General features: G+C 41.0%; 2 protein-coding genes across 10 annotated transcripts in view; one reads left to right on the plus strand and one right to left on the minus strand.

Moving 5' to 3' along the window:
* HEATR5B (HEAT repeat containing 5B) overlaps positions 1–2,042 on the minus strand; it is a 55,870-nt gene extending 53,828 nt beyond the window's left edge. The window contains exons 1-2 of one of the 4 annotated variants that reach the window (XM_051783018.1): positions 1,765–2,032; positions 1,121–1,151 (exon numbers count right to left, since the gene is read on the minus strand). The gene's annotated coding sequence lies outside the window, so the exon portion shown is untranslated. Of the gene's footprint in view, positions 1–1,067; positions 1,152–1,764 lie in introns of all 4 variants that reach the window. The other 3 variants (XM_051783016.1, XM_051783019.1, XM_051783017.1) reach the window with 3 other exon arrangements.
* A 114-nt stretch (positions 2,043–2,156) lies between these two features.
* GPATCH11 (G-patch domain containing 11) lies at positions 2,157–10,183 on the plus strand. Of its 6 annotated transcripts, none has more exons than XR_007903842.1 (10): positions 2,157–2,515; positions 2,612–2,838; positions 3,715–3,756; positions 3,836–3,956; positions 4,686–4,776; positions 5,956–6,060; positions 6,784–6,865; positions 7,441–7,526; positions 9,047–9,264; positions 9,973–10,183. XR_007903842.1 is itself a non-coding variant. In XM_051783080.1 (9 exons), the coding sequence occupies exons 1-8, from the start codon at positions 2,469–2,471 to the stop codon at positions 7,494–7,496; spliced, it is 771 nt and encodes a 256-aa protein (XP_051639040.1). In that variant the 5' UTR covers positions 2,157–2,468; the 3' UTR covers positions 7,497–7,526; positions 9,973–10,183. The 6 variants fall into 6 exon arrangements, 3 of the variants coding, with proteins under 3 accessions (XP_051639040.1, XP_051639041.1, XP_051639042.1); XR_007903843.1 differs by having other exon boundaries at positions 10,000–10,183; XR_007903841.1 differs by having other exon boundaries at positions 9,047–9,097.
* Positions 10,184–10,187: the final 4 nt, after the last annotated feature.

Below are 10,187 nucleotides of genomic sequence, written 5' to 3' on the forward strand. Positions count from 1 at the left end.
ACACTCTGTGGACAACCTAACCTTAGCAAACCACCTTTAAACAAAGTGCAGCTGTTTAATGAAGAGCTGACAGAAAAAAAACCAACCAAACAAAACTTATCTAAAATCACAAAATTAAGTCAACCATCTTCAGAAAAAAGAAACCCAAAAATAAAAAAAAAAAGCCCAAAATCTGAATGCAGTGATGCTGAAATTAGGATCTCAGTCAAAACAGAGAAAGCAAAACAACTAAGGAGTATTATGTAAGACATCAGCATTCAACAGACATCATCTTTTGACAGCTGCACAGTTCCACTTGTGCTCTCAAGAGCTCAAAGCTGTTTCCTCATTCATGGTCAAACCCAAAAAATTCTTAAAGTCAAATGAGGTGATTTAAATGATTATTTTTTTAAACAGACATTGGTACAGGTAACATGTTAATACTACAACTGTATTATGGTTCTGAATTCGCCTCAATGATTTGGTGCTGATGAAACTAAAGCATCACAATGTCTGTAATACTAAGGTTGTTCTCTGCATTTCAGTACTTTGCATAATATTTTTCACTACATTCATCTCCAGCAACAGCTCAGCAAATGTAGAAGAGCCACATATGGAAGTCTGCCCTGACACCTCCAAAGACATCTTCTGGATTTTTTTTTTCTCATTTATAAAGACTTGAGGAGGTATTGCCTGTCAATAATACACAGACACATCACCTCAGAATACCTTTTCATGACAGCAGAGAGAAACACAATGAATGACAGCACTACGATTCTTTGGATACCACCCCAGAGATCTACACTGCTTGTCACACCCACACAGCACAGGAGTGCTGCACGACAGCACAGCTCATTACTCCTTTTTCTCCCCACATAAAAGGTTTTATTTACCCCTGGCCACAACCTTCCGCACACTCCCGTACCTTTCCATCTTAATTTAGGTAACACAAGCTCCAAGCAACCAAACCTGCACATACATTCAACTGTGCCACTGAAGCACAAGAGATCAGGCACAAAAACAATTACACAGATATTCAGCTGAAGATTCAGAGTCTAACATACACGCGTAAGCAATTCAAAACTCACACTGGAAAACGGTTTGCTCCAAAATGCAGTGAAAAATGCCCACCAAGTCCTACCGATTCTGGTGAGGGTTGGGTCTTGCTGTGCCTGTTACAAGAAATAAATACACTGTGATCTCCCGCAGGATACACAGTGAAAGCTGATAAAAGTCAACCAGCGCCCAGCAAAGTATGTTGAAGCATTACAGAGGTTAGAAAACATTCAGATGCACTAAAATTCCTTTCTATTCCACAGCTGGTTTTCTGTAGCCTAAATCAACTATTCATATCTTCATCATGCAAGCACTTCAGTGGACTGAGAAAGCTAAAAACCAGGCAAGTTTAGGCAAAGTGACACCCTCCCAAAGGGCTGCATGGGGGGAAAAGGCTTTCGCGCTGGGTCCCCCTACCTGTATCGGCTACTTTAATAAGCTGTAGCACCTCTCCCAGGGCATCTTGCCTGGTTCTAAAAACCCCACAGGAGGCAAAGCCGCGGTACAGCCCTGGCTGTAAGGGAACGATGCTCAAGGCAATGATGCTATGAGAATGATGCTAAGGGAGCGATGCGCGCTGCCCTCCATACACGCACCCCCCGCACACGCTCGCCGACCCCCCACACGCCGCCAACGCCGCGGAGCGAAGCGCGGACGACCCTCCGGCCCGCTCCCCGCAGCCCCCGGGCCGGGCCGGACCGGGCCCCTCCGCCGCTCACGGTCACTTACGCTCGCACCGTGCGGTGGCCGCGTCCCGCCGGCGTCGGGCTATGCCAGGCGCGACACCGCGGCCCCGGGGCCGCTCACGGACACGGACACGGTCACCGTCACGGACACGCGTGGGCGCGATGCGCCGCGCGCGCCCCCGGCCGCGGGACCATCCCCTGGGGGCTCGGCCGCTTCAGCCCCCGCAGAGCCCGGGTCCGGCGGGCGGGGTAGGGCGGGGAAGGGGGAGACACGTCCCGAACCCGATCCCGGCCCCGACGCACCCCCGGAGCACCCGCGGCCCCGCAGCAGGAAGCGGGAGAAGCGCAGGCGCCGGCGGGCGGGGCCGCCCCGCGCAGGCGCCGCGGTGGTGCCGGGCGGGCGCTCGGTTCCCCTCGGCCGCCGCAGCCCCCGCTGCCCCTCTGCCGCGGCTCTGTGGGCGCCCCGGGGGCGGGCGGAGGGTCCTGGGCAGGAGCGGCGGTAGCGGAGCGCGGGAAAACGCGCTGAGGGCGTGAAGGCGGGCGCGGGTGCGCTGGCGTTGGGAGGGGGCGGCCCGGCGGGTTCACTTGTGTTCGTGCATCAGCCCCCCTGTCCCGCAGGGCCGGGGGGCGGCGGTGGGCGCCTCTCCGTGCGAGAGTGGGCTCTGCCTTGTGGGGAAATAAAATGCCCGGTAAGGCGTACTGACGGTGTCCACAGGCAAGGGGCCGGCACAGGGCGGGCGTGCCGACATGGAGGGAGATGAAGAGGAAGACTACATGTCTGATTCGTTTATTAAGTAAGTAGCTGGCTCTTTTTTCCCCCGCTTTTAAGTGATTTTAGGGTTATGGTTTTAAGAAAAGCTCTAATATTTGCTGGAATTATTAACTCCCAGACAGGATGTAAGGCCAGGCCTGCCCATGGTAAGGCGGGTAAAGGAAGCTATTCAGAAAGAAGAAAAGCAAAAGGAAGCCAATGAGAAGAACAGGCAAAAGAGTATAAAAGAAGAAGAAAAAGAGAGGCGAGACTTGGTGTTGAAAAGCGCGTTGGGCAACGAGAACAAAGGCTTTGCTTTGCTCCAGAAGATGGGCTACAAGAGCGGCCAAGCCCTTGGCAAAAGCGGTAAGCTTGTTGCTCTCTGAAGTGTGTGCCTATATTCAGCTGTACCTTTACATTTACGGACTGCAGCTGTCCGTAACTTTCTTTGGGGACACGGTCAATAAGTGCCTCTCAGAGAGCCCTAGCGTTACTGAACTGTGAATGTGTTGTGACAGAGCAAAGGACGAGAGCGAAACCCTAAACCCAAAGTAAAAACAGTACAGGCTATTGAGAGATGAGAGGGAAGAGCAGTATTTGGAGCTCGATAAATGCACTTCCTTATGTGCATGCCTGCAGAAACTGCATGAAGGATGTTTTGATGGTTTTGCAAAGCTAATAGTGTTCCAAAAAATGTTAACCCCTCTCTTGGAACTTATAGTTGGAGTCTTCAGAAGAAATTGTGCACACTGGCCTACCCTTATGAAGCCTAAATAGACGAAGTAAAATCAGTAAAACAAGGCATCAGTAACTTGCTGTGCCGGGTCTCTAGCAGACAATTGCAAACAAACTGGCCCAGACATTGTTTTTATTCTTCATCATTGTCAAGTCGTGAAATTCTAGACTGAAAATGCTATAAAAGGTGTAACAAAGCAGTCTTCATCACAGACATGTTATACCTGTCACATCAACACCATTTTCTTTCAGTTGGGTCACGTCCTGAAGAAAACATTTAGGAACCCAGCAGACAAGCCAAAAAAGAGAGGGAGTTCCAGTTCAACTGCATCATTTGTAGTGCACTAAATGTATATCAATTTGTGATTTTTCAACTTCCAGCCAAAAAAAACACAAGAAAATCTACATCTTTCATGGCAAAAGCAACTTGCCTACTTGAATACACTGCACAAATCATACTTTGAGAAAAACTTAATTTCTTTAATTGACTTATTTTTTCTTTCACAGGAGAAGGCATTGTTGAACCTATTCCTCTGAACATAAAAACAGGTTTGTGATGCTTTCTGATTTACTTAGTTGGGTATCAGAGCTTCTCAACTGGTTACATCCATCTTTTGAACTAACATAGGCAGAAGTGGTCTTGGTCATGAGGAATTAAAAAAGCGAAAAGCTGAAGAAAAACTGGAAAACTATAGACAAAAACTCCATATGAAAAAACAAGCAAATGAACAAGCTGCAGATCAGTTCAGGTAAAGTCATGTAACTGAATTCTAAGCAATGTCTAAAAAACGATTCTCTTTATGCTCTAAGTTTACTTATTCTTTTATTGTGTTACTATTTTTGAATGTTTTCAATGAAGGATGAGAGTTACAATACAGTGTAATTGTTTCTCAGTTCTAAACAAAAAGTTGATGAACACTGCAATGCTAAAAGCATGTGCTGCATCATTTAGTTTTTTTGTTAATAACGCAAAAACCCTAATATACATACTAACCTTTCTCAAGTCATTCACAACTTTTTAAATTGGGGAATCATGCCATCTTTATCTGGATTTTACATTTAAAATCTTGAGCAATGTCCCTACAACGGTTTTGAAAATCAGGGTAAATTTGTTAAGGTTGTACTGGTTTTGTTTTCTCCCGATTTGCATGTAGTATGTGGAAAAGGAAAGCCTAGAGAAGGCTGTATAATTTGCAGATGTTTAGTGAAACATTTATGTCTGATGAAAACCTGATGAAGAAACAGCGTTCAGTGTAGTATGATCACAAAAGCACCATCTTGAAGTTATAATTCTGAAGAAATAAAGGTGTGCTCCCACAGAAATAACATCAGAATGTCTTCTTAACTCATACATTGTCATGGTCTGAGAGAATCAGTTGGAATAGAATCTTACTTTTTTTATTTTACAGCTGTGGACTGTAATGCATGTCTTACTGTGTGTCTGCCTGCTTATTTACCTCTCTGCTTTTTCTTAACAGAATAAGATTCAAAAACAAACAAGAAGAACGTAAGATGGAAGGGGACCTGCGAAAAAGCCAGAGGGCCTGCCAGCAATTAGATATGCAAAAAGTGAGACCTGTGGGTTTTTTGGGGGGGTTGGAAGGAAGGGTTATAGGTTAGAGATACAGGCTACAAAGTAGTGATTAAATTCTTGGAAGTTGTCTAAAATTGTGGAGTAACTAGCCTGAAGTCTTAATGTTTGGCAACATTTCAGCTCTTTTAAAAAAATAAGAAGTGTATGTTTGCACCATTAAGATAGTTGAAGGTGCACACCAACTTCATGGTAACTTATGTGAGGACCCATGTTTTTGCTCCTGTATTCTTATGGTTACTTCTGAGCTGTTTGCATATCTTTCAGTATCCAGTATCAGACCATCCTAAATGATGGCACTGTTTGCCTCAACTGAGGAAGCAACACCATCACACAAAGGTTGATGGTGGGAAGGGACTCTGGAGGTAATCTTGTCCAACCCTCCTGGTCAAGCAGGGTCACCTAAAGCAGGTTGCCCAGGACCATGTCCAGGCAGCTCTTTAGTGTCTCTAAGGATGGGAATCATCATTGAGGGAATTAGCAGATTCACCAAAGCAGCACTTAAACAAAAAATCCAACCAAGCAACCAACAACAAAAAAACTCACAAAACTTAAGTACCTTCTACCTGCAAGGAATAACACAGGTAATAGGAGTTGAACTACTATAAATTTTTGCCACTTGAAAACTTCAAGGTTTTTTTTGCTCTCTTAACCTTTTAGAGGTTAATACCACCTCACAAGTTCTGCTGAGATTGTTTGATACTACTTAGTTTGCTTCAGATGAAGTCATCTGAATTAAGCTTAGATAATCTTTGTTGACTCTTCTTCCTTTAACATTACCTGAAGTGGATTAGGAAGCACCATGTGATCTCTTGACAAAATAACTTGGGGCAGCATGTCTTTAACTGATAAACATGGGTGTCTGCTCACAGCCTTGGTGGGAGATAATGTTGCAATGTAGCCTCACACATACCAAACACAGATGGAATGGACTAGTTGTTAGCATGCATTTCATCATTTAAAAAAAAGTGAATAATCCTTCTTGTGGATTGCTGTACTTAGTTTCTCACTACAGCTTTAGTAATCCTACTATACATGCAAGTTTTAAAACTTAACTCACCTTTAAAATTCACCTTCTAGAAACTGGTTTTATTTGGCACCTTACAAGAAAACCTACAAAGGCAGATAACATCAATTTAAATCCCTCATTATTTAAGGACATTGAAGTTCCCAAAGAGACTTGGTTTTGGATAGAACCTGAAGAGGAAGACAAAAAGGATGAGGAAGACAAGGAAGATGAATGCACAAGCTCAGACTTAAGTGTAAGCTCTGCAACTAAATTAATGGCTTGATTCAGAATTAAATTTAATAATCCCTTAAACAGTATGTATGTATACATATATATATAAATGATATATGTATACATGTCATTTTCCAAGCCGTAGTGAACGGCCTCTTTGCAATCTCAAAGCAGTGATTCTTACAGCAGTTACATGATAAAATATAAAACATTAAACCACTGATTTATTGCTCATCTGTTTTGAGGCTGATCTATGCAAGGTAATAGTTACTTGCTTTTGAGTTTTAATTTTGGATGCCTCATCTGATGTCTGAGATTGAATTTTGGAATCACCAAGTAATTTCTGAAAATGCTTTGCAGATCATCGCAAGTTGGACACAGGAAATTCACAATTTTTGAGAACTAGGTTACACAGTCAGAGATTAGGTGTGAAAAAATCCACAAAAGATCCTGTATACTTGAAATCGGGTAGCTAAGTAATGTTTTTAGGTAGCTCTCTTTAGTGCAGATTACTTAGCTGGAAAGAAGGATGAGCAAACAACAGCAAACAACAGTTAATTTTCCAGAGATGATGAATTCCTGTGCCCTATTCTACTGATTTGGAAAACTTCATGTCTTACTGAGCTACAGTGTTGTGTAGCTTTTCAATAGCAAAAGGTTAAAAATTTATTTTAGCAAACCAGTAGCTTAAACTGATGTATGTCATGTGAGCCCCAGATCATTGCATTCCTGTATGTATCTCTAGGTATCAGAAAAGCTACACATCCTGACAGCCTACTTGAGAAAAGAACACTTCTATTGCATTTGGTGTGGAACAACCTATGAAGGTGAGAGTAAGCCAGTCTTTTGTGTTTTGCTTTGTTTATGCAACTCAAATAGTAGATAATATGCCTTGTGTTTCTCTTACGGCAGTATTTTAAATTTACATAGCAAATTTATCTTGCAGGCTACTGGTTTTGCATAAAGCTTTGTACATTTTGATTGTAAGGCAATTTTTAGGTTTACATTCACAAAAAAACCCCACAACCAAACCAAACAAACAATAAAAACCCCACAAAAACCGAAACAAGCAAAAAAAAAAAGAAAAACTAAAAAGTACACACCAAAACACAGCCAACCATATTGAAATTTATTTGAATTTCTATTTGTATTAATTTAGTTTTGAGAAAACAAAATTCAGATATTTCATACTATGTTTCTGAAACAATTAGAAAACTATACATTTCCACTGCACCAAAGAGGATGGAATTTTTTTCCTTGTTTTAAAACAAATTTGGGAGTTAATATCTTGTAAACTTGAATTCTATTTAATCTGTTTTACATGGATTCTACAAATATTTCTAGCAATCATTTTTTCTCCTCTGAGCTGGAATTACTCACTTTCTCTCTGCTTATCCTTTAGACTCTGAAGATTTATCTTCAAACTGTCCCGGAGACAGTGCTGCAGATCATGACTAAAACCTTTCTAAAGGAAGGAGTCCTAAATAAGTATGTATAATCCATAATATCTTTTAGAAGGTTTGGAGCTGTGTTATACTCAAGAATTCACACCAAAGTACACAGAAGAACAGTTAGGTTGACAGATTAAACTCACATTTTCTGTTTGATGCACAGTTTAATAGGAATTAAAACTTTGTATTTATAATTGAACTACCATAATTGAGAGGTAGGTTAAGCCTTCCACATCTTTTTTTATGCCCCGCCCAACTGAACAAGATCAGCCAATAATAAAATTCAAGTCTGAGGAAGGGAATAAATATTGGCAATCCCCTTGTTGTATAATGTGTTAAACAGGGTTTTTCATCTTTATGGATATGACTAACTATCAGATTCTTTTTGCTTACTATCTTAAACTTGGGGGGAAAAAAAGAAGTTTGTGAAATATTACAGTGATGTTATTTGAACCAGTATTCTGTTGTATGTGAAGGTGCATATTTTACATAACTAAAGAAAACTAGATCATGACGTTGTGTTTTCATTTTCTTAATATAAAAATACATTTTAGTAGAACTTTTATTTTTAGGAAACAGCAGTTGCTACTGTAAGTAGCCATTAATAAAAAGGTATTGCTGAAGTATACAAATACTGTTGAGGAAAAATGTATCAAAGCTACTAGGACAAGCTCGATATTACGTAACAGGAAGAAGATAATTGGTGCTCTGTCCAAAAACTGTAATGGATATTCAGACAAAAGATTGTCACATATCCACCCTCATATTATGAATAGCTTTATAGAATCATAGAATTGTTCAGTCTGGAAAAGACCTTTAAGATCTAGTAAAATCATATATGGCAATTATATCTCAATGGGTAAAAGAGAAGAGAAAGTGGGTAGTAACTAGTAATATATGTGGGTGAGGATATAATTTCTCACAGATCTTGACCACTGCAAAGAAATACTAATTAGCCCATGGGAAGGCTCTGGGAAGACCTTACAGCAGCCATCCAGGGGAACCTACAAGAGAGCTGGAGAGGGACTTTTACAAGGGCATGTCGTGTAGGATGAGGAAGGGAATGGCTTCAAACTGGAAGTGTGCAGGTTTAGATTAGATATTAGGAAGAAATTCTTTACTGTGAGGGTGGTGAGGCACTGGAGTAAGTAGCTCAGAGAAGCTGTGGATGCCTCATCCCTGGCAGTGTTCAAGGCAGTCTGGTCTAGTGAAAGGTGTGCCTGCCCAGGGCAGCGGGGTTGGAACTGGATGATCTTTAAGGTTCCTTCCAACCCAAAGCATTCTATGATTCTATATGTATGATTCATGATAATGAGAAAAAAACCCAGAACTGCTTAAGGCCTTACAAAAGTATGTACATTCAGATTCTTATTTAGCAACAAATATTCACAGTAGAACAGCAATAATTTGCATAAGATTATAAAAATTAGCATGCATTCATTTACATTATTCCTTTTAAGCAATCACCCACTTTGAACCCATTTAACATTTCAGGAAAGGCATACAGTACTTTACCTATTTTTCTGATTAGAAATCTCTCTTCATTTGCCCTTATAGAGTTATGTTGGCTCTACAGCACTGAACAGTTTGACAAGATACAGCTCCAAGGCAAGCAGTTGGAAGGACTAACATGCCTGTCTTTTCGCCCTGCTCCCCACCACCCCACACACAATACTTTGAGTTCAGGCAACTCTGAACTCTTTGAAGTATATAACTGAAGAGTAACAGAAAAACTGCTGTTAACTTTTGTGGGGCTGACAGTGGAACCACCAGAGGTATTCAGTACACTGAATTAAGGGTTAGGCATTCCTCAGTATTATAATAGGGATTAAAACCTAGCAGCATAGGAAGGAATGTTAAAAGTGCTCTCTCAGCATAGGACTTCAAATGATTACTACTGAGGAAACTCTGGAGAATTTTGCTATATTAATAGCACCTTAAGTGTTCCTTTCAAAAAAATAAAAACAAAACAAACCATCAAAACCCAAGTTTTTCAGAAGTTTAGAACTTTCTCAAGTAGATTTCCTAGAAGCTGAACATTTAACATTTAAATTCTTAAATGCTTACTTTAAAAGTATATCTTATTAAATTTTAGAGCACTGAAGGTGCTAGGTCATCAACAGATGTAAACAGATAAAAAAGCTCACCTTACAGTACTGAAATTCAGTGAAGAATAACCCATGCCTATTCCTAGTATCTTTTTTACCAAAACTAGTCTTAGTTTTAATGGGAGCATTCCAGTAATTATTAAAAGTATCACTGAAAAATCAGAAAGGTTTGAGTCACATACCAGAAGACAGCACTTCTTCCATGGAAAGCAACAGATAACCTCAAAGAATAATGGATGCAGCACCACATCCAGGGATTTGCCACAGGCCAGTTAGCACTTAAGCCCATCAACATAATCTTCTAACAGAAAAGGACTAGGTTCTTTTACTTATTTGTAGAATACAGTTCAGCTCATCCACAACCTGTATTTTCAGGTAAAAATTGCAAGTGATTTCTTGCAGAAGTATCCAGTCCTGGTCTGGAGCCAGTGGACATGAATGGTGATGTGGCCTTCGAGCTGACAGACTCGACAATGGCAGGAAGGCAAAGCACCAAGGAGAAGACATACCCCAAGTCTTGCTGTTGCTTCTTACATCTATTGTTATTTTGTCAGTTTTAATAAATCCATGAAACTCTGGATTTAAACACA

The sequence above is a fragment of the Manacus candei genome, unplaced genomic scaffold (assembly GCF_025592945.1).
Source record: "Manacus candei isolate 608988 ecotype Guabito, Panama unplaced genomic scaffold, ASM2559294v1 h1tg000017l, whole genome shotgun sequence".
Taxonomy (NCBI): Eukaryota; Metazoa; Chordata; class Aves; order Passeriformes; family Pipridae; genus Manacus; species Manacus candei.

Excerpts from the sequence above, each read along its gene's own strand:
- GPATCH11 (XM_051783080.1), top strand. The coding sequence starts at position 2,469 with ATGGAGGGAGATGAAGAGGAAGACTACATGTCTGATTCGTTTATTAA. Across the intron at positions 2,516-2,611 it reads ATGTCTGATTCGTTTATTAA|ACAGGATGTAAGGCCAGGCC; the intron begins GTAAGTAGCTGG and ends ATTAACTCCCAG. Across the intron at positions 6,866-7,440 it reads GTGTGGAACAACCTATGAAG|ACTCTGAAGATTTATCTTCA; the intron begins GTGAGAGTAAGC and ends CTTATCCTTTAG.